This window comes from Sphaerodactylus townsendi, linkage group LG08 (genome assembly GCF_021028975.2).
Source record: "Sphaerodactylus townsendi isolate TG3544 linkage group LG08, MPM_Stown_v2.3, whole genome shotgun sequence".
Classification (NCBI taxonomy): Eukaryota; Metazoa; Chordata; class Lepidosauria; order Squamata; family Sphaerodactylidae; genus Sphaerodactylus; species Sphaerodactylus townsendi.
In genome coordinates this window covers 44068428-44093117 of record NC_059432.1, presented here as the reverse complement: position 1 = coordinate 44093117, position 24690 = coordinate 44068428, and the positions used below count along the sequence as shown (strand labels likewise).

The 24690-nt window shown below is 40.7% G+C and overlaps 1 protein-coding gene across 2 annotated transcripts in view; it reads left to right on the top strand.

Moving 5' to 3' along the window:
• DOCK1 (dedicator of cytokinesis 1) overlaps positions 1-24690 on the top strand; it is a 508395-nt gene that overhangs the window by 441786 nt on the left and 41919 nt on the right. For both annotated transcript variants that reach the window (XM_048505444.1, XM_048505443.1), the window contains exons 41-47: positions 3766-3907; positions 4215-4293; positions 5928-6012; positions 6789-6875; positions 14541-14717; positions 17369-17452; positions 23659-23799. In XM_048505444.1, the coding sequence (XP_048361401.1) occupies positions 3766-3907; positions 4215-4293; positions 5928-6012; positions 6789-6875; positions 14541-14717; positions 17369-17452; positions 23659-23799 (795 nt within the window). The remainder of the gene's footprint in view (positions 1-3765; positions 3908-4214; positions 4294-5927; positions 6013-6788; positions 6876-14540; positions 14718-17368; positions 17453-23658; positions 23800-24690) is intronic.

Sequence of the window (24690 nt, the reverse complement as noted above, 5' to 3'; positions counted from 1 at the left end):
TACAATGACATGACTACAATAGGGACTTCGACAAGGAGATTTTGCCAGATGATGCTGAGGGGATTATCAACATGGAGTATCTTGGTGTCAAAAAGACAAAGTACATTGACATCAAGAAGAGGCATCAGATTGACCAATTGAAGAGTCAGATTCACTACCAGTGTTGAGGAGATGACAGTGATCGATTTTGAGAAGATCCAGTGGATATCCAGGGAATTCAGCTGTAGAAGCATCAGCAACCAGTGCCAGGGTTGGAAAGTTAGTGGCTTGACCTGAGAGGTATTTTTAACCTTAATTTTGGCCTTCTTAACAGGAGGCTGTGAAGTACTCTCAAAAGAACTGTCAGAAGATGGCGCAAGTGGAATTGTAGGGTTTAAAGAGGCCAAGGTTATATATGTACTCTTTGAAAAATTACTGGAGGATATCCACTGAAGCGGGAGACTTTCCACAGAGGAGCCTTAAGCCTCAAAATCCATTCATGTCTAGCCCTTGGAGTGAAAAGGTGGCAAGACAGGCACACATCATAGAAATGAGTCTCACCAAGAAAGAAGAGGCATTCTACATGCTTATCATTCTGAGCCATCTTCATACCACATTGGGAACACTTCTTGAATAATGCCATCATCAAAGAAAAGATCTTGAGGTAAGTTGAAGCACTCAGTGAAGCAGTGAAGCAGTGAAGCTTCTCTATGGCGGCGAAGAGAAAGCTAAGGAAGGAACACTCTTACGGCCTTCTTGCGTGACCATTTGGAACAGGAAACCAGCCGACACTCAGCTCTGGAGGTGAGGGACGAGAGCACTCCAAGTGTTCAAAAGCTTCTGGAAGTCTTATGGTCATTTCTACATGGCCAGCCTGCACCTGCACAGTCCCATGCGTGCATGTACAGAAGACACTTAATGAACAACAGTTACAGATAAGTGCAGCTTTGTTATACATCAACTGGCACCTCTAGCAGAGTGAGACAGTGAGATAATTTCTAAAAATTCCTGAGAAACATTTAATCCAAAACGGATATATTAAAATCTGTGAAACTTCCTGTCTAGGGTCACAGAAATAGTATTTAGACCAATTTACATGCATTCCATAATACAGTTCACAATATCCTCTAGGGAAAGAATTATCTGCTAGTGATTTAAAGTCACCTCAGTCACAATAGAGGTGACAAAGCTGTTCTGAATATTAAATGGCTGTGAGTTAGCTTGCTCCAGATTCTGAACAGATCCCATATTCAAGATATGTTCACATAGTAAAATACACCATTTCCTAATCTGTCTAATCAAAGAAAAGCAACGTACTATCCTTAGTAAAGCTGATACTGAAAACTCATCACTTAGCTTTCTATGGCTTTATTGTTTATTTTTTAATTGATAGCAGAAATTATTTGCAAGCTAAATATTAAATATGAAACTTGCTTGCATATTGATGTAAATAGTGCCCTAACTGTATTCTTATGTTTAATCACTTCTTTCTCAATTACATTATTTTAGGACATATATAGACTTGCCTAATCTAGCTTGGGAAATTCTAGAGATTTGGGGGCTTCTGACTAGGGAGGGCAGAGTTTAAGGATGGAGTCATCTCAGCAGGGATGTACTTACCCCTATAATCCCCAAGCATGGGTTCAGTTAATTTATTTAACTGTATTCAGTTAAATAACAGCTAAATAACTGTATTCAGTTAAATAACCCCTCCGCTAGGGTGGGTGGGCCATGTCCAGGTGCTGGGCCCCCTCCCCTCCCTTGCATGCCACCCCTCACTCACTCCCCTTCTCTTGCTTGCCACCCCTCACTCCCCTCTCCCGCCCATCTCTAGGGTGGGTGGGCAAGGTCCAGATTCAACTTTCATAAGTGGCTGATCTACCTCACTGCTTATTGCAATACACTGACAATTATGAGGGTTGACTGCTCTAGGCAGTCACAAGGTCTGCATTCGGGACAAATCCACCCCAGTTCCTAGAGAGGTACCCAGTTTTATTGCTGTCCCCTGATGTGTCACAAGGTTATTGAAAAGATAAAGGTAGCCCTTGTGCCAGCACCAGGTCATTACTGACATCACATCACAATGTTTACTAGGCAGACTATGTTTAAGGGGTAGTTTGTCTACACTTTACCCCCAGCAAGCTGGATACTCATTTTATTGACCTTGGATTAGTATGTAAGGCTGAGAATACTACCAGGTTAAAAAAAAATCTCTTTGACACCAGAAACAGTTCTTCATAGCACACCCAGCTACAAAGCATGTGATGGCCTATTCAGAACATGCCCTCCATAGATTAACCCTATCTGGCTAAATCAACCCACCCTATATCAGACAACTTGTTATTAAAACCAAACCTATTTAATGGGACAAAACCTATCCCACAGAAAACAGTATGGGGCAGGCAAAAAGAGGTTCTCAGTACAGCCAATTTCCAGAACCACCCCCCCCCCCACCAATTCCTGCTCAGTCCTGTATAGTGACCAATTTATCTTCTGCTGCTCCCAGGAAAGGTAGATTGGTCCCTACAATGAGAAGGCTGAGGTGAGAGGGAGAAGAAGGCAAAAATGGCCAGTGCCCTCATTTGATTAGCTACTCTGTTTCTTTCTGCACCTAGTGGAGGCCAGAACCAATCAATACACAGCATGATTTGCTGAGAATCGTACTTCCATAGAATCCACCCTTCAGAGCTGCTTTTTCCTTCAGGGGAACTGATCTCTGCAGTCTGGAGATCAGTGTAATTCTGGTAAAATTTCAGGCCTAACTGTAGAGATTGGTAACTGTAGTCCAGGGGTAGGGAACCTGCGGCTCTCCAGATGTTCAGGAACTACAATTCCCATCAGCCCCTACCAGCATGGCCATCTGGAGAGCCGCAGGTTCCCTACCCCTGCTGTAGTTATACCGAATCCATACCTGGCAAACCACGCTGAATTTAAAGAAGGCAAAATGTTAATGTCAAAACACATTTTTTTCTTTCCAAAAAGATTTTGAATCATAGAATAACTCTAAAATGAAGTGAATCATTTCTCAGATCATAAGGTGTGGTAAAATCATGTTGTTATGGCCCATTGCATTTTACTGTAAGTGTAAATTAATGCAAAATAACAAGTTTCTTTTTTTCCATTTACAAATGTTAACGTACTGAGATTTTGATTCTTATTCTTGAAAATGCAACTCCACATCCCAGAAACTCCAGTTTCGATCCCCTACTGTGTGTGTGATAAAATATTTTAAAAACATATAGTACAACAGCAATTTTAGAAAGATAAACTGCCTTGTATAGAAGTCAAGTTGTTGGAAAACCTAGCCGAATGGTTTGTGGATTCTAAATGAAAATAAATAAATAAAACTCTCTAAAGTCTCAGACTGTTGTTTTTCCAATCCCCATTACTTCATATTATTTTAAAGGGAGAAGCTTCTCTTAATTAAAAAAACAAAAAACAAACTTAAGATGGGAGGAACCTGAGACTGAAGTGGTAAGAGTTTCACTGGCTTAATTAAAAAGACTTACAACCACTTGGGGAGTTGTTTTTCAGATTATGTGTCATGTGGACAGCCACTGCATACCATTTTTCAGTAGCTCCCACACTATAGATATAACTTATCAGTTGGGCCAAATTCATTGATTAAAAGTTACACATTGTTTAAATCCCTGACAAATGAATTATGGCAGGCAAATGCTCAGATAAATTGTCAGTCCAGGACATATGTGCTAAATCGTCTTTCTGTTAGGGTTCTTGTTTTTGGATCCATCATTCCCACAAATTTCATTATATATTTGTTTATAGAACAAAGTTTTTATTTATCGAGGAAAAGAATATGAGCGTCGTGAAGATTTTGAGGCGAGATTGTTAACCCAGTTTCCTAATGCTGAAAAAATGAAGACAACATCAGCCCCAGGCGAAGACATTAAAAATTCCTCTGGACAGTGTATCCTTTAATAATGCCTTTTAGATGTAATTGGTGCACTTTTGTGGTGACATACAAGCTTCTGTTACCTGTGTATTTTTGTAGCATATGGTATGGACTTTTTCATATGCATTTTTCAGGTAATGTTTATTATTCTGTTTGCTAGCTAAATTTATATGGAGTTCCAGGAGGCCTCTCAGACTTTGACTGGATACAAACCTGCTTTAGCAAAATTGGGACATCATATGCTTTCCGTCTTCACTGGAATTATTTCTCTGATGGCTCATTTTAGTTTTATACCTTTACAGTTCTTAACTCTAAAATTCAGATGTTCAGTGCTTCACTGTAAAACCAAAACTTGATTTACCAACAAAGTTTCACAAGCCAGTATCAGAACAAATTTTAAGGTATGATTCTTTTATTTTAAAAGCCATTCACAATTATATCTACTCACTTGGATTACATGGGCCATTTCCACACAGGTTCTCTGTCCCAAGTTCTCTGCTGTTGACATGTGGATTTTTTCCTGCTTCCCCTCAGCAATGTGGTACATTGCTGTACCTCATGGCTTTTCTGTGATCTGTCTCAAACTGGTTTGCTCTGAAGTTTTGGGAATGATTGCAGTAAAGCCTGAATGGCTGCTGAGTTGGTAGGAAAATTCAAATGTTTATTCCATCATGGGAGCCATTTTCTCTGACCTTGACCCTTCAGCAGCCATGATGCTTTCTCACCCCTGCCTCTGAAGGCCTTTTCATTTTTTAAAATTGAACTAGAATAGTATTACGTCAATATAACCCCTTAGGAGAATTGAAAGCAGCCCAGCACTCAGTCAGCAACACTGAGAAGGGTACGGGGGGGGGGGGGGGCAGGACTGAAAGGTTCCCCCTTCCACCTGGGAATTGGCTGCATTTGGGAGTCCCTTTAAACAATCCCCGCATGCAGCCCCTTCCTGGAACACAACAAACTAAAGAGTCCACACCCCCTTCCCCCGGGAATCGGCTGCATGCAGGGATTGTTTAAACAATTCTCAAATGCCACCGAATCCCGACTGTCAATACAAGCCGGTCCAAATACTTTGTATTCGGACCGGCTCAAATTCGGGGTCATTGCATTCAGGCCAGATTTGGCTCAAATATGAAGCCAATTCGGGCATATTCGGCGATTCGAGCTACCCAAATTGCCAACCCTAATCACAACTGCACTTTTTCAGTAGCTGCCTAAACACCAGGAAAATCACATAAGCCTGTCCCTCTATGTAAACCATAGTGGAAATTACTTGAAGAGTGACACCCATAGTGTTAGTACAGGGGAAAGACAGATCCCAGTGAGACATTACTTGATCAAAAGTGATATGACTTTTGCCAGACTCCACCTGAAGTAGTACACCTTTGTTGTATGGTAAAATAACAGACTGGAAAGGCTCTACTGTTAGTCAGGCACAAATCTTCCTTGCTAGATCAGATGAACCCCCTCACTATCCTCAGTCTATGTTTCTTGGTTACTATAAATGATCATCTGTGAAACCATCAACAATAAGTTAGATTCTGTTTGTAAAAAACATTATTTGAAAATATAATTTTATTATGATTTGTTACGCTTCTGAAATACAGCCTGGAATACAGTCCGAAAACCACACAGCACCCCAGTGATTCCAGCCGTGAAAGCCTTCGACAATCCATATAATTGTGTGTGTTAGAAGCAACTAATGTTACCATGTCTAATCAAATCAAGATAATTTTGTGGATTTATAAACTTTTTTGCAAAGCTATTTTAAAGCCTTTATTGTTTGCTTCCAATCTTTTAAATCAAAGTTAGATTAATCTTTTAGTCAATTGAGATCAGTACATACATAAGAGTCATTTTAAATTACTCTGCAGCTGTTGTCACAGGGAAAGCTGTTCTTGAAATATAGCGGGTGATTTAAGAGCCATTGTAGATTTGACTGGCACAGATATATTTATTGTGTGTACTTATTGTAATTCTTATGCATATTATTATATGAAAATATGTGCGCAGCTTTATATTTCCCTTTTTCTTCTAGTTTCTACAGGGTTAATGAGGTTCAGCGATTTGAGTATTCACGACCAATTCGAAAAGGAGAGAAAAACCCTGACAATGAATTTGCGGTAATTTTTATATTTGTGCTGTGTACAACAGAAATACTCTTTACTGGGTTTCAATAATATTTATTTTTATTAGTAATTATGAAATAATTTCATACAAGGCATGATGAGTACCAAAAAATTGGTTCATTAAACTGGGCCATGTGTTGTTTCTAACTTGTGTACTTTCATTGCTTCCCTGAGGAGTATTCCTGCAGGAACTTAAGGCCCTGTTAATCCCTTAGGCTGAAATCTTAAGAACCCTTTTCTGCAACAATGCCCACTGAATAATATGACTGCTGGGTAGACCTGCTCAGATTTGCTCTTTTAGAGTGAGAAAAGTGGAGCTTCCTAAGAGGAAGGGTCAGGAGCTTTTGAAGGATTTGCCCAGGAAACCTGAAGCATAGTTTACCTACTGGTCAAATCCATGCTTTGGAGAGAACAGTGAAAAGTCTTGCACATGAGGCAAGATTCTCTTTTACCAGTGTTCCAAAGTGTAGCTCAGTGCAGTTTTGTGTGGTGCTTTTGAAGTTCATGGAGCTTGCAGAAGCAATTTGTAAGGTAGTGTGTACCTGAATTGCACATGTGCAAGTCCTTGACCATATATTAAAGGGATTGCTGCAAAGTATTACACACAAGGATTTGTCAGGCACACAAGGCAATCTTTTAGATTTGTCTAGTGATTTTTTAAAAAATCTAGTATATGGCTAAGGCTGATGGAAATATAAATTATTAGTCAGACTGAAGACTATCTTAATCTGCCTACTTTCTACTTCAAACTTTTGATCTTAAATTTGCAGAATATGTGGATTGAGAGAACCATTTACGTGACGGGATATAAATTACCTGGAATTTTAAGATGGTTTGAAGTCAAATCAGTTTTTATGGTAAGTTCAATTCAGATAGTATTTACCAGGATAGCTCAATAACATGGCTGCTATTTTTTTTAAAAAGTCTCCAATAACTTTCTTGATGCCTATATTTGATGTTGTTTACTGTCCCGCCTAAATGTATTTGTTTTCCTACAGGGAACCTTTTGTAAATTCTAGATTTGCCATTTCACTATATTGCAGTTAATCACAGGATCTGATGGTTAATTCCTTAGTGATTTTCTAAAGCAGCGGTTCTCAACCTGTGGGTCGCGACGCCTTTGGGGGTTGAACAACCCTTTCACAAGAGTTGCCTAAGACTCTCTGCATCAGTGTTCTCCATCTGTAAAATGGATAAATGTTAGGGTTGGGGGTCACCACAACATGAGGAACTGTATTAAAGGGTCGTGGCATTAGGAAGGTTGAGAACCACAGTTCTAAAGCAATCTGTCTCATTCCAGCAGTTCAGCTAAATGATCTTTCAAACCCTTTTATTATGTGGTACACAAGCTCCTCTTCTAAGGACTGGTATTTGTAGACATTTTGTGCATTAAAAAACAAACCAGTGTTTCATGGGCAGGACTTTTTTTAGAAAAAGGTGGCACCAGACTCTTAGGTGTCACAGCAAAAAGCTAACAATTCCATTTTAATTTGGGATTAATTCAGTTTTTTCAGAAGCACTATTCAGCTGGCATTCTCTGTAAGACAGCAGGAACTTTAAAATACATAGGTATTTTAATCAGAATGCATTTGCATAACATTTAAACACGTTAACAGTTTTAATGTCTACTGTAAAATCTGCAGTTTTATATACTTCCAGTATTAATGGATTTTTTCTCTTTATGGAAAAACTTACAAATGAAAGTTATTATATCAATTGTTCTGTTTCAAAGTCAATTAATGAGATTTTTTTTAAATTGCTTGATTGATAAGAATAATGCAATGTATAGTTGCCTTCAGATTGACAAAAAAATTGAACAAATGAAGTCTTTGACTGTGTATGGTATAAAATATAACAAAGTGTACTTGACCAATGAAACACTTGTAATGAATTTCAGTATCCACATGATAATGATGGCACACTTCATTATATTGTCTCCAATCCTATTTTATCTAATTAAAAGCTTCTTTGTTTTATGATCACAATGGGTAGCTGTTTTAGTCTGCCTGCAGTGGTAAAAGAGAACAAAAGTCCAGTAGCATCCTAAAGACTATTAAAATTTCTGGCCAAGTGTAATATTCTGTACACTGAAGAAGTACGCTGAAGAAGTAAGCAATGACTTACAAAAGCTCATACCTTGCCATAAATTTTGTTTATCTTTAAGCTGCTTCTGACTAGACTCTTGTTCTTTTTACTTTATGAAGTGAAGAGTCCTTTAGGCAGGTTCTTTCTGCATGGAACTGTTTAGCTCCTCACGTGGCATCAAATACTGCAGAAATGCTCCAAACAGTGTTTTACATAAGCTTTTTGTAATCAAGGGTTGAGGAACGTACAACCGCCGCCCAATTGAATAATGCAAGAAGAGCAAAAGGACAACTGTTGACCTCCTATGCTTAATATATTTGCTACAAAAGCTGGATTAGTTTTTCTTGAATAATCATATCAAATGAAAGGTAGCAGGGAAACTGTCTATTCCTAAATGTGTGTAATTCTGAGTTTTAATTCCTGATATAAATACTGAAAATCTCATCAAAATCAGATGAAATAAATTATTTTTAAATATGTGTTGCACAAGGTAGAAGTTAAACTGGAGGAGTAAAAGAGTCATAACCTATGAATTGTTGTATGTAGGTTATGTCAAATATTCTATTTCTAAATTACAAATCCTGTTAGTTTTTGTCTGACAGTAGCCATCTATGTATGTTGTGGCTTAGATGAAGGGGGATAAAGCATTAGTGTGTATTTTTGCATAACTGTATATGTCAGGTGTGGAATAAAGAGTACTACAGAAGTAATAAACAGAAGAAATAAATAAATTTCAGAGAGTTATGGAAAACCAGAAGGATTAATGAATAATTTCCTTAGCCAAAAGGAGATCACAGGAGAGGGAACTATAACTTGAAGAATAGTTGGACTATAACCTCCATGTATTTTTAGACTTGGAGGTCCAATAAGCTGAATCCAGGATGAAACTCTGTAAATGGTGTGAAGTTTAACAGATGATCTGAATTATGAGCATTTAGTAAGCTGTCTTCAGAACAGTTCTGTGTACTTCTGAAGGCCATGATTGCTTCCTTTTAATCCAATTATTAACCATACTGATTGATGGATACCATTTGGTTTTAGAACTCCCTGTTTTGGATATACTCGGTGACCTTGATTGTTGTTCTTTTTATGACATGTGTAGATGTGTGGAATAGTGAACTAATCTTACCTCAAAAAACAAACAAACCTAACCCTACTCATTCTACACATCCTCTGCCGTTATTTGTCTGCATAGGTCTTCCTAGAGACCAGATGTATAAGAAGCAAGAGAGTTAATTAGAGTAATGACATGAAATAATTTTAATGTAATTGGACAATTTAATGAGACTGAGAAGATGAAGGAGGGAGGGAACCAGGAATTAGATGGTACTTAGAGGGAGACATTGCCAGATTATCACAGGATTCTGGATGATTGAAACTAACTGGGGGAAAATGGGAGGAGGATCTCTATCTCTATTGTGTGTGGGCTGAGGTTTCTATCTCTCCAAGAGGAGAAAAGTGATCACTGCTTAATTGAGCATGTTAACATAAATGTATGCTAATCTAAAATTCCCTGTTGCCTAGCATTGAGTCTCACATGACAAATTGCTTCCAAATGACAAAAAAATGTGATCAGGCTAGTTTAAACCTATTTATGTGATAAACTTAGTAAGCACATGAGAGGGTAAATGCATGCACTGATTTCTTGTACATGTTAGGATTTGTGTGAACGTACTGAAATATTTTCCATACCATACATTTTTCTGAAGGGATAAAGATGCAGTTGTTAGTTGCATTGGCACAGAATTTGAACGTATTGTGCAGTTACTACGCCAGTCTCCAGATGATGGAGAAGATGTGAGAATTTCACCTGTTGACTCCAGAGTATACATTTTGTGGAAAACATGCAAGTGGCCAGACATTTAATGGTTTTTGATTTACACAATGAATGTTGAATGGGCAATGCAGGATGTCCACTTTATGCAATTCATTTGTACACATACTTCTGTGGTATCTTATTGATGTGTACGATGGCCACTATTTATGCACATCTCACTTTAACTAGAATGTTAAATCTGGGAGGTGCGTGTAGAAAAACAGATTTCTTTATACACTTAGGAAGGGATGGCATCGTGTATAGAAATGTGTATTGTTTCTTTCCATCACATTTTGTTATCCTACCCTTTCTAGAGAGATAAGTTTTCCATTTTATCTTCAAACTTTGATTGAGAGAGTGACTGGATCTAAGACATTGAATTTCATGGCTTTGATTCCAGCTGTCCAGCTGGTCCATGGATTTTACCCATTTTTGTTTATACCCTCATTGTTGATGTTCAAACTAGACATCGCAAATTCATCCCTACTAAATGGTTAAGATCGCGCTGGTTGACAAATATAACAGAGTTGTTTGCCATGTTATTTTGCATTCCAAAATAATACATAAAACACACTTTAAAAAATGATCATCAAAGCATGTTAGATGTAATCAGGGTGCCAGGTGTAGGAGTGACGATTAGAAAGATCTGATTATAAATGCCTCTCAGAGATGTGTTAAGCTACTGATAGCTAGATAGAAGGTGTTCTTATGTAAAGGTTATGTAAATTACTGCAATCAAATACAGTCTTGCATTTTTAACATATGTCAATTAACCCCTTAACTTTTCTACTCTGGCACTGCATTTGTTTCAAAGAAGCTCTGGTGTCACCTAGTAGAGCCTTATGGGCTCATGTAAGCACTTTTGACAAAGAAACCCACCCATCCAATGTATAGGAAACTACTTTTGAACTCTCCTGTGCTTCAAAACCAACCTGTCATGTGACACCAGGGGCCTCACAAGGAAAAATAATGCTAAACAACTGTGCTTTAAATTGTGATGCAGCACATGAGGCTTTCTGGATCACTTTAATCAAAGGGCTTCCAAATTACTGTCATGCTGAAATGTGAAGGGAAGAACCCTTTCTGCTAAAATTCAGGTTTGCTAAATCTACGGAATTGAGACAACCTGCCAAACCAATAGTGCAAAGCTGAAGGGACGGGGTGGTGGTGATGTGAAGTGGTGTGATCCAATGCTGGAGTAAATGCCACTTGCCTGGCATAAGGGGTGTTTATGCCAGTGAAGGGGCCCTCATGTCAGTGCTGAAGAGCTGTGCAGCAGCACAATGCCAGGACACCATGACAGCCATGGCAATAGTGCTCTTTCAGCTCAGGATCCCACTCCAGTGTGAAAAGGGGTATTCCTGGACGAGGGACCAGCATTAGTCAGCTTCCTGAATCCTTTCAGCCTGGGAGTGCTCCCATTTGGTGGCATAGCCCATTGAGATGCTTGTGCCACTTTCATGGGGGAAGTTCAACCCCACTGTCAGCTTTGTAGCTGCAGTGCAACAAGTCTCTCAGGACGTGGTTCAGCTTCTCCATGACAGTGTTGCCCCTCAGCATTGCACTACATGCATAGGCGTGGTGAGGGAGCAGGGGGCTTGAGCCTTAAGCATTCATGGAGGGTGTAGGAAGAACCCCCACTCCTTTATGGCAAGAGCAGCAGCTAATCCACAGCATGGATTCAACTGGCCTTCCTCATTTATGAGGGCCTTTGGAAGCCATGCTGGGGCATCAGAAACCAAGTGGGTGGGGGAGTTAAGGGAAGGGGTTTCCTTGTCATCCCCTCTCCTGCTCAACCTTCATTGCCCCAGCATGCCTTCAGTGAGGAAGACCAATGGAAACTGAGCTTTGGCATCGAATGGGGGGCGGGGTGCCAAGGAAACCCCTTAACTTTATCCCCCTGCCCAGCCACTGCAGCATCCAAAGGTCCTCTTCAATTGCTCCAGCCCCCATTCCCACGCTCACAACATTCTTACCTTGCCCCTAGCTCTCCCTTCACCCACCCACAATGTTCTTACTTTGCCCCTAGTCCTATCCACAATGTTCTTACCTTGCCCCTAACCCGCCGCCCCCACCCAGTGTTCTTACCTTGCCCCTAGTGTCCCTTCCTCCCTGTTCCTCAAATCAAAAGCCATCCTTGGTCTCTGTAAGGAGTGAGAGCTTGCATTCCCATTTAGAAAAGCTGCTTTGCATGAATCTTGAGCCTAGGAAGGCTGGGATTGTTCTCAAGCTTCATGAGAGGCATGCTAGAGTCCTTCATTGCTTCTTACAGGTAAGGTCTAGAATAATATAAACTTTATTGGGGAGATTTTTTAAGGGGCTAATTTATTTTGCAGTGATCAAGATCAGCAGAAATTTGGGGGGAGCGGGCTGTACCTATGTAATGCAGGTTTTGACAGAGGAAAAGTGGAAGCAGGTGAAAAGCATCACAAACTCAGAGAAGCAGCAAGAATGGCAGTCTCTAATCTGGAGGATTGGGTTTGATTCTACATTTCTCCCCATGCATCCTGTTGAGTGACTTTGGGCCAGTCCCAGTTCTTTCAGAACTCTCTTAGCTCCACCTACCTCACAAGGGGTTTGTTTTGGGGAAGGGAAGGGAAGGCACTTGTAAGCTGCTTTTAGATGCCTTAAAGGTAGGAACAATTTCTATATGAGACTGATCAGTGTGAGAAGAACCAGCCACATGTTGTGGCCTTGAAGCTGATCCACTTGAGAGTACAGGAGTTCCTTCATAAGAACAAGGAGAGATGGAGATACGGACACCTCCACACCGTAGAAGAAGAATGATTTTTTTCAGAAAGTTCTGTATGACTTGATCTAATAGCCAGAGGTATTTCTTCTGTTTGTGCAAATGAGGAGTTTCAAAAAGGCTGTGGTCCTAAAAACACTTCCTAGGAGCAAGCCCGATTAATTAGAATGGGTCTTCTGAGGAGTCCTGCTTAGATTCCGAGACTATTCCTAGACCAGGGGTAGGGAACCTGCGGCTCTCCAGATGTTCAGGAACTACAATTCCCATCAGCCCCTACCAGCATGGCCAATTGGCCATGCTGACAGAGGCTGATGGGAATTGTAGTTCCTGAACATCTGGAGAGCCGCAGGTTCCCTACCCCTGTGCTAGACTCTCAGTCAGGGTTGCCAACTCCAGTTTGGGAAATTCCCAGAGATTTGGGGGGGTAGACCATGGGGAGGGCAGAGTTTAGGGACGAGAGGAACCTGAGCAGGGTATATGATGCTATAGAGTCCATCTTGCAAGACTGGCATTTTTTGCAAGAGAACTTGTGCTTGTAGTATGAAGAGCAGTTGTAATTCCAGGAGATTTCCAGGGCCTAACTGGAGCTTGACAACTCTCCCTACTTATCTTTGTTTGTGTGTGTCAAAAGACCAGGGGGCTTAAGGGGTGCCTGCCTGTCTTAGGAATCCTTGGTTCTTTGTCCAGATACTCAAAAACCACTGAGTCTTTCAAAGATTTTATTGAAAGAAAGAAAATAAGGGTGGCGGGCTCTACTTACTGATTCTCAGTTGTGTTGGTAGAGTTATATTGTTTTACTCCTGGCAGCTTCTATGTGAGCCATTATGATGTAGTAGTTGGGAGATTTAAATGGAAATGGATTTAATAAGGGTGTAACGTCTAATTTTAACTTAGGTATAGGGCTTTAGCTTCTTACTAATTAGAGTCATGATACATGCTAAAACTCATGGAACTTCTTTGCAAATAGTTAATTAACATACAGTATACTTTTTCAGTTTTGTCTCTAAAAAGATGGAAAAAGCAAAAGTGGGTGCTGGATGTTGTGGCGGGACAATTTCAGTGCTTGCCCTGTGCCCCGTTTTCTACAGCTACACCCCTGACTACGTGGCAGTGGCTAAAGACTTCAGTCCAAGAACTATGTATCAGGGCATGAATGCAGTGACAGGGTGCACATGATCATGATTCTAGATGAGCAGCCGTGTTAGTCTGTAACAGCAAAATCAGACAAGAGTCCAGTGATACCTTCAAGACGAATGAAGTTTAGTCAGATATTGCTGAAATGAGCTTTGACTCATGAGTACTTGTGCTTGCTAGTCTTACAGGTGCTGTTGGACCACTATAAAAATAAATATTGTATTATACATTAAGTTATTGGGAGAAGTCATTGTGAATGAGTGGGCATTTAGTGGGAATATAGGCATTGGCTGTGGAAGATCTCATGAGGAGAGTGGGAGTTCATACAAGAAGATTGGTTGAGTTGGGGCTGATTTCAGAGGGGTTGAGGATTTAACTGAGTGATGTCACTTCTGTGCCTTAAATTATCATCTGTCCTGACCCTTTGGGTTAAATATATTTGAACTGGAGGGGGGAGGGGAGAATATCCAGTATATATTTATATTCAAAAGTAGATAAAATACTTATATGTTGGTTGTCTTGCAGTGTGTGATTTGTATTTGTTGTAAGAATAATCTACCAAAACTGATATTTGTGATTTGAGGCTTGCTTATACCTGCTAAAATGAAATTACACTGACATTAATGTCTGTATTCAGATCTGCTGTTTTCAATTGATAAGTCTGATGAGCATTAAACCAATGAAGCTACTAAGATGATCTATTTTTTTAATAATGCACTTACCGTTCTGTTACCTCAGGTTGAAATCAGCCCACTGGAAAATGCAATAGAAACCATGCACTTAACAAATGATAAAATCAACAATATGGTTCAGCAACATTTAAATGATCCAAATCTGCCAATTAATCCTCTGTCTATGCTTTTAAATGGCATTGTGGATCCTGCAGTTATGGGTGGCTTCACCAATTATGAAAAGGTATGTTGGTTAGTCTTCTCTCTGACTATTAATGATCATATTAGTGCCTCAAGTGTGGGAAACATAGTGCTGATAAATATTGACAGATTGTCTAATGTTGTAACTGTAAGAGTAGCTTTAAAGCAGAGGCGTACCAGCCTAAAATGGCTCCCGGCGCATGACCTGCTCCCCACGCACCCCCCCGACCCAGCTCCCCCGCCTTCCCAATCCCCCACTTATGGCAGGTCAGCTGCGGGCGGGCACCATAGCCGCAACCAGCCTCCCTGTCAGCAGGGAGGCCGAAGAGGGCAGGAGCCGGCATCAGGTGCCCGCCTGAGCCACTCTCCACCTCCCAGCCTGGCTCGGCGGCAGGAGACTCAGGCAGGTGTCACAACTACAGCCAGCCTCCCTGTCAGCAGGGAAGCTGGGGAGTGCAGGAGTCGACCTGTGGCCGCGGTGCCCACCTGAGTTGCATGGAGAAAGTCATCGGGGGCTGGCCGGGTCACGCAAGGACCCAGCCAGTACCCAACCCCCCCATGTGTTCAAATGGCATGCGCCCAGGATATCCCATGTCCCCATTGGTGGTACACCACTGCTTTAAAGTACTAAAAATACATGTTTATTGATTTTCAAAAGTATATTCCCTTTTAGAAGATATATTTTGAATCATTAATCTACATGTTTATGAAAACATGTTTGTAGTTAGAAAGCATTTTTCACCCGGGGCGGGGGGAGCAAAATGTGTGCTAAACTTCGTGTCTGTTGGAAAACTCATATGTACAGATAGTCACTGGAGCTTTGTTTTTGATCTGTTCTTCCAGCTTTCTGTTCTTCCTTTCTTAATGCCACAGCACACATTTCTTACTTCTGAATTGTTTGTTCCTTTGTGCCAAGGATTGTCAAGTGTACTGTCTGTTAAATGGTGAAAGGGTCAGGAAGTTGTTTTGTCAATCAAGGAATCAAAAATGATAGTGTTAAAGGAGTTCCAAAAATAAAAGTCTTATTTTATTTGATAATACCCCATGTAAATGTGCTCAAAAACAATAATTGCTTGTTCATTAAACTTCCAGGAAATATCAAATCATATTATTTCCAATTGATAGCTGACTAGACTAGATTTCTAAAGGTGCCTTATTGTTATCCTTCCTGGTCTTTATGCAGGCTGTTGTTTTAACTATGCTGTTGAATTCATAGTTACTATCAGCTGACATTCTCAAAATGCAAAAACCTTGGGGTAGTTTGTAGAAACTGATGATAAGTCTAAGAAAACCTGTGTCTTTGCTTTCCTACTCCTCCACATGAAGCCTGCTGGGTGACCTTGGGCCAGTCACATTTTTCTCAGAACTGTCTGAGCTCACTCAAAGGCAGGCAATGACAAACCATCTCCAAATGTCTCTTGCCTTGAAAACCCTGCAGGGTCATTTTAAGTCAGCTTTGACTTGACAGCAAAATAACACTCATAGTTTGCTTCTGAAATTCATTGCTACAGCAAATTGGCTTGGTTCCTACAGACAGAAGTGATTTCTGTCTATTGAATGTGACTTTCTTTCCTGTTTCTGTCTGCAGCCCGACATGTCCCTGAAATGCTGTTCATGGACAACAGGAAAACTCCCAATAACAGCTTGAGGGGAGAGTTGAAGGCATGTGATTGGAAGGGGGCACTGATGAAAATTGCCATTCCTTTTTTCTCCATCGTGTCCAAGCTATGGAGATTATTATGATTACATACAGCTTCAGAAGTGATTTGATTATCAGCTCAATCCTGACTGGAACAGTGGGTGGGGACGGTGCTACTCTGATGCCACCCCACCCCCTCCAGAGGGCTTTCCTGCAGCATGGGAACCCCTGAAATATTTTTTTAAAGAAGGGCAAAACCCCCCCATATCAGGGAATAGAGATATGCTGCAAAAATCATGGTATAACTCCATTGGCACAAGGGGGCCAACTGGGCTCTGGAGGCTGACATCCCCTGCCCATCAGCACAGTGTTTTGGGCTGGCAGGCCTGGGCGATGGAGCCAGCTTTCAGGTCAGGCACCAGAGAGCTGCGCAGGGGTGCGCCGGTTCCAGATAGGGATTCCCCCCTGCCCCAGATCGGGTTGCTTGGAAGTTTGCCATCAGCTACTAACAGAGTTAAATAAATATGCAACCAACAAATGAATCTTGGGCCTTGAACTTGTTTTTATTTTCCTACAGCAATACAACAATATGAAATCAATCAATGTTCATGTGCCAGTATTTTCTTCTCTTATTGAAGTGATGTTGGAGGACTGACCTGCAATGCAGACACTTTAACTACATTTAGATCTTTTGAGCCTGTGCAGGTGCAAAACAAGGACTTTGCTAAGATATATAGTCTACTGTAGAATATCTCAAACTCAGAATTATTCAGGCCAGACAGTCAGGTTTGCCTTGGTCACTACTGAATAGTGACAGCCAGTATTTATAATCCAGCCCAGGATATAAAAGTCAAAAACATTATGTTACTTATCATCTTTTGCATTTAACACTGATTGCTGTGCAAATTTGATATTGTGAATTGTTGCTATATAAAGTCTAATGTTAAGGTAGACATAAGGTAATGTGGAATGTTTTTGTTGGACCTCTTTGAAATGACATACTTATTACCCACTCTGTAAAATAACTGAGATGCTTTGTTTTCTGTTTTCCCTAGGCTTTTTTTGCCGAGAAGTACATCCATGACCACCCAGAAGATCATGAAAAGATTGAAAAACTTAAGGACTTAATAGCATGGCAGGTAAAGCAAATTGCTAAGGAGCCAAGTGACATCCAGAAGCAACTTTCTGTCACTTTTAACAAAATTCAGGCAACAAAGTATTCACTGTAGTGTAGAGATTTGAATGTTTTGAAACAGAAGTTGAAGTTCACTCTTTTGTGCCTTTTTATATTCCCAAATATGACTAACATATTAGCCCATGATTTCATCTCATAATTTAAAGAAATCATAATGTTGGAATTTCCTGCTGATAAACTATCATTGCGTAGCTTAATCTGTTGTCACTTTTTCCCATGTCTGGGACTGATTTTTGTCTACGATAGAAGAATGCAGGGGTGAGTGAATTAATGTTCACCTGCAAATAGTCACACTTGAATTCTTTAGGAAGGGTGATGTTTCGGAACATTAGAAAGTGATAAATGAGTGCCAATGGGCTAGATGTAGGGTTATATTAAAACCATCTAGGCAAGGCCTAATTTAAAAAAATTAAATGGCTTTTGAAAATAAGTAGAGATGTCTTGGTCCAAATCAGGATAATTTTATGTAGTTAAACAGTAATGCTCTAATGAAAGTAGAGGAAACTGTGTAAGAGGGGTGACAGATTTAATTCCCTTTTAAAGATCTTTGATGGCCCATATCTTTTTTTAAAAAATGTAGATCTCAAGTACAATAGCCCTTGTGAAAGGACTAGTACTTCCGTTAAATGCCAAATATATGGAAGGGGGAACTAGAAAGCTAATTCTAGCATCTGTTGCAAATGTGTATGAAAACATTGTGTGTTTGGCCTCAGGATAATTTTCTGATATACTTCACAGATGTGACAGAATGCTTTTAAAGAAAATGCTGCTACATCTATGTTGCTTTATATTCAATTCTGTCCTTACTATATGAAGAATAATTTAAATTCCAGAGGACTTTTATTTTAGACACTGAAGAAAGAAAAGATATTCACTAATTCTCTACAGACTGCAAAAGCATGCTGAACAAAAAACTAGTGTAGTCTTCTGAAATTCTATTGATTTTTCTTTCCCGTAAGCTTTTACAACAGATTGGATTTTAGGAATTTTCAGTCCTACAGAGAAAAATAATTTGCTCCCAAGAGAACAACTTAATGTTAGCACTGTGTCATTGCCCCAAATAACTGTATTAAAAGTGGATTCTAATGGTGCTCACGGATACACTATTTACCCAAAAGAGAATTAGATTGCTAGCAAAAATGTATATATTATTGCAAGGTTGCATATCTTTACAGTATACATGATTTTATTGTAATACAGTTGCACTCATTTCCACATCTCTTGTGTATTCCCTATTTGTTTACTTAAAACTAAGGCCCATAAATAAAACAAATTAATAGAACATATGTTTTATCTGAAGCAGCTGGGAGAGAAGAGACAGTAATTATTTTTTAATACGAAAGGAGAATATTTAAAATTCAACCATTCTGAAAATCATTTCACATTTTGAAAAGGCAAAATTATATTTTCTTTCAAAGAGATATGTGCCAAATAACATGAGATTAGATGCCACAGTGAAACTTTATTGAAGAAAAAGGGGTTAAAATCATTGGGTTCTGGATGAGATAACTGAATTATGGTGCTGCATTATATTTTTGTATATGCTGTAGCGGGGGCGTAATGCCCACTGGGCAAGGTGGGCAGCTGCCCAGGGCACCACCTTGTGGGGGGGCATCAAAATGCAGGGTTCGTTTTTGGGTATTTTTAGTGGTTTTCCATTTTTGGCCTGCAGGGGGCGCAATTTTTAGGCTAGCGGCACCAAAATTTCAGCGTATCATCAGGAGACTCTTCTTATGCTACCCCCCAAGTTTGGTGAGGTTTGGTTCAGGGGGCCCAAAGTTATGGACCCTCAAAACTGTAGCCCCCATCTCCTATTAACTCCCATTGGAAACAATGGGGGATAGGGCACCCCTTTTGGGAGTCCATAACTTTGGACTCCTTGAACCAAAGCTCACCAAACCTGGGGGATAGCATAAGGACAGTCTCCTGATGATACACTGAAATTTTGGTGCTGATATGTCTAAAAATGCACCCCCTGCAGGCACCAATGTCCTGGTGTAAAAAAAAATTGGTCGTGGTGGAGTGGCTGCCCATGGGAGGGGGATCCAACTCAGGTTTTGCCCAGGGCTACAGTTTGCCTCGTTACGCCCCTGTGCTGTAGTTTGGAGGGTGACATAATGCTGATGTTTTGAGTTATGAATTTTTTTAAAAAATGCGAGATAATTTTGTGGCTTTCTGAAAATACAAAGGAATGCCTCCATCACCTAAGATGTTACCAGAACACAATCCTTTTCACCATACAAAAAAGCCACTTTAATTTCCAGTGCAAGAGATATGCAACTTTCAATATAGAGATCCAAGAACAGATAAACATGCTTCATTCAGATTTATGGCAAAATTGAAGTTTCCAGTTTAATTCCAGAAGTTCAGGCTGTGTAGCTGACAATAATCTTTTTTACTCTTTCTAAGTGGAAAGAGTTTTACTCTTTCTAAGTGGAAGTTATAGAGTCTGTGAGGAGAATACATACATTGTTGGACAAAATGGGTATCATGCAGCTGGTTAGTCATCTTAATTGACCACATTCCCTTACAGTTAGTATATGAATGTGTTGTCATGTGTTCAGGGCTGAGGATATCATTGCCTAGAAAGGAGAACTTCAGTGTCAGTCTACAATTTGCCAAGTTATGTTAGGGAATGAAGACTTTTTCAAAAGAAGTCTTACCACTGCCTCCTTCAGTGGCCTGCCCTCATCCTAAAATGTATTAATTATTCTGTCCAAGGTGGTTCTCCATCTGTAAATTTACAGATTACCATAGGTAAATATGGGGAGATGTGAGCCAGGCATGCCACCTTGAGCTCTTTGGAGGAAGGACAAAATAAAAGGTAGTGTTATGGGCTGACTGTCAAGGACGGACAGAAGACAGGGTGCAGCTGATAGATATTTACTGCAGGTTAAACACAAGTCGGAAATGTCTCTTAAGGCACCTGACAAGGCTGAAGTCGGCCCGCGGGGGTCGCAAGGAAGAGGCGAGACGTGGTGATATCATCCGGTGGAGAGAGCCAGCAGCAGGAAGCGCGGTCCTTGCATCTGGCAACACTGATCCGTGGGCCTGGCAACTCTGCCGTGTGCTAGTCCCTGGCACCTTTTATTAGGGTTTTACTGGGGGCATGTAAAGGAGGCGGATAGGCAGGAAAGCGGGAGAGCAAGAGAGCATCATGTGATGCATGATCTCATAGGGCTGCTACGTGCAGGAGAAAGCGTCCGCGTCTGGGTCTAATCCATACCTGGGGGCAAGAGCCCCTTTGTCCCTTTGTCAGGGACACCTGGTGACCGTGAGTCAGGTAGTTCATGACCTGTGACTCACGGGGACTGGGGTGGGATGCGTGCAGGCGCCCAGAAGGGCGAAGTTGGCCACAGGCATCTCCATGCGCTTCTTTCTCAAGTGAAAAGTTCTGTTGCTGGGTTCGCGGGCTCACCCCTACACAAGGCGCTGGTTAGAGTTCATTCTGAGAATCAGTAAGCAAGCTCACCAGTCTACCAGGTCATCACAATCCAAAACACAAATCCAAAAGCAGGGGGCAAAGTCCAAAGGTCGTTACCAGAAAGCAGGCTTTTCTGAGCAATTCACGGAACTGAAGCAGAGTAGCTGTCAAGGTGACGAATTGCCTTCTGCAAAAACACACCGGCTGTGAGCTGTCTCTTATCAGCGTGAGGGCAGAAATGCTGTAGAAATGTTTCTGCAGGGAACTGATCCTGCTAGTAACTTACAAATGCCGAGCAGCCAGTCGGCATAATTCAAGGCGTAACCGTTGGTGACGCTGCTCTAAAGGGGTGGGTGAACTGGGAGGACTGTTTGCTTGGGTGAGGGTGGACTTCTTCAAGGTTCCCGCAGAGGACTCTTGTTCAACAGCTGATTCATGCTCTTCTGATGAACAGCTGCTCTCACGCCTCTGCTCCTGAAACATCCCTTCGCTGTCAGTGGGGGGATTAACAGGGGTGTGTGGTAGGCTGCTTTCATCTTCGCTGTCCGATGCAGAGGGAGAACCAATAATGACAGGTAGAAAAGTGGTCCTTACAATGAAGAACTTCAGCTGTAAATTATTCTTGTATAATATGATAGTACATACATTAATTTTTACCCTGAATAAGTGGAATAATAATAATTATCACCATCATCATCATTATTACATTTAACTGACCATGTGACTCTAAATTGGTTGGATGAGACCCAACACAGAAGACTTGCTTAAAGCTTCCAAGGATTGCAGTCTTGAATTTAATGATGTCAGAAAGGCAGTGATATACATGTAAAATATAACACTGACTTTAGGAAGTTTGACCTACTAGGATAGAATTAAATGTTAGAGTGTATGTTTAATGAACTGCGTTACTTCTTTCTCACTGTAATTTACCTTTAATAAGTGTAATAAGTGATTCAGCTTCAGATCTATACTTAACCTTGCTGTAGCATATATACCTCCCAAATCAGGCAAAAAAAATTACATTGTGGCATCCTCCATTTAATTGTCATATGGAAGAGAGCTAAGAAGCTAAGACTGTTTCTGCATGGCCTCATGAGTGGAGGTGCACCGGCATAGTTGACACCGGTGCAGCCCCCCCCCCCCGGGCCATTCACACGGTGCCCTGCGAGCTGTCCCAGTGCCCTTGTGGCCCACGGGGCTACGTTCGCATAGGCACACCGGCGCAGATCCCTCTTACCATGTCTCCCAGCTGCTGTTGCACTGGAGAGGCCAGGGGACACACTTCTGTGGCCATGGCAATGCCTCCAGGGCCAGAGGCCAGGAAGTATGTCCCCTGGCCTCTCCAGAGTGAAGTGTCTGGGGGACAAGGTAAGAGGGATTTGCGCCGGAGCTGAATGGCACTGAATGGAAGCTGGCGTTTTCCAAAAGACTCGCTTGTGCAGAAGTAACCTAAGAATCACTTATTGATGATTAAAGGAATTTAGCTTCATTAGCTGTAGTCAAACCCACAAGAAAGTAGCAATTCTTTTTATTTAGCAATAAAACTACCGTCCCTGAAAGGGTAAAAAAACTGTGGCAACCGTTGGGAAGCATTGTGGGTTTTTTCCTTTTGTAGTGCCAAGAGAACCAGCAGCTGTGTGCTGCTAAATGTCAACAAACCATATTTTGTTTAAGATTTCATCTTGACAAGATTCCTTGGTTTTGTTCAATAGCTGTTCATCTGTATACATTATCTTTCACACTTGTAAATTTGCTCATTGAGATGGATGTTCATGATGCTAGAAAAAAAATCTGCTTTTAATCAGTATTATGATTTAATTATGAACTATTAAGAAGCAGCCTCTTAGCTTGATTACTGTGAAGAATGTAAAACTCTGAAATCATGCAGGCTGGAAAAGGCCTCCCTTCCCACCCCTTTATTATTAAGTTCATCAAGGAATCTAAGAAGAGGACTGTAGCCCTGGGCATGAAATAGCTTTTTAAAAACATTGTAAAGGTCAGCTAAACCTCCACAATAATTGTATAATCTTATCTTGGCATAGTTATTTTGTGACAACAGCCTTGCCCATACCTGATTATTTTTTGGTTATAACAGAGAATTTTTGCCTTCTTCCTTCCTTCTCTCTGCCAGTAAACCCATTAAAAAGCATGTCCAGATTAGAAAATATGGGTTTGATTGTTAGCATGTAAGTCTCTACATTTACTTAACAGATACTGATGTGCACAAATTCCAGCAGAGTTTTTTTCCTCCTGTGTGGTACAAAGGGTTGTAAATAGCATTAATTACCCAGAGGCAGGTTTTGTTTCTTTGCTATTTATTCTCTTAAAATCTGTTGGGGTTGACATTAATAGTCTACCTTGAGAGTCAGCATTCATCACCATGCTAATTCAACTCATACTAGGCTTGGATATATTTTTTCAGCATAATGTTAATAGAAAATTTATTCATCCTGATGAATTTAGCTTTGTATCTCAAAACACAATGCCTAAGCTGGTTTAATTAAAAGATTCAAAGGCACAAGTCAACAACATTATTATGGAAACTTTATAGAATGAGCAACACGTGCCAAAGCAGTCCCAAATCTAGGGTGGTGAGTTTTTAGTCCTACTCTGAGAACCAGTAGAAAATGTTGTGCTTACAGTTCAGATTAAAAAACAACAACCCTTCCCCTTCTTTTGACTGGAAATCTGTGCATTCATCATTAACATATAACAACCTGTTTCAGATTCCTTTCCTGACTGAAGGTATCCGAATTCATGGAGAGAAAGTAACAGAAGCACTTAGGCCATTTCATGAGAGGATGGAAGCCTGTTTCTGCCAACTTGAAGAAAAAGTGCCGGAGAAGCAATATGCAGTGGAGGAGTCTGCAAGAAGTTCTATGGATGCGTCAGCTTCGTGTTGTCTTAAAAGTATTAGCTTTGGCAAGAATATAACGTTTGAGTTCTAGGTGAATTTCGGCACGGTTAACGAGGATAACTTCCGCGATGAGTCTGAGTGGTCCCTGTGACATGCCATAGCCCTTTAGATAGCATTGGGTATTTTCTATGTTAACTTAAATGGTCAGTCCACCCCGGGACTCAGCCAGGATGGGTCTTGAAAGCAAGTAGTCTGATAAACCCAATCCCATTACTGTTTAACTACAGCAAGCAAGTCAGTCAAGTAAAACACCATGTTGAATTAAAGTTCTGTTCAAAGGCAGCTACTCTAGATTGGTTCACACATGCTTGACTTTAATTGCTCATTTGATAAATGTCAGAGGGGTAACCATGTTAGCTGTAGCGTTCACGTAAAAAGTCTTTAAGGGCCATCCTGGGGAAAACTAAATCAGTTTATCGGGCATTTGCGGCAAATGTTCACGACTACTACTAATTTTGTCAGATTTATGAAGGGTTGCACTCTTTTGTCAGGGTATTATGCACAGCCGCTGAGGGTGCGCGAATTTGAACCAAAAAGACAAGAAAATGGCACAGATAGCAGTAGACGTAATTACAAGTTGTTTTAGATTCCAGCGAAAGTATGCCGCGATGATACAGGGGGAAAACTATTCACAACAGCAGTCATAAACAAATTGGTGTAATACAACAGTGTTCAGTATTTAATTAGGTAGTTTATCCCAATGGAATGGCATTTCCATTTGCAAAAGAGGAGGCAACATTTGTGAAATCCCAAATGGGATTTGCAGAAGAGCACTTTGAGTTACCTCCCGGCAGGAAGTCATGTCTCTAATTGGGGGAATTAGCTGCAGAGACAGAGAGGC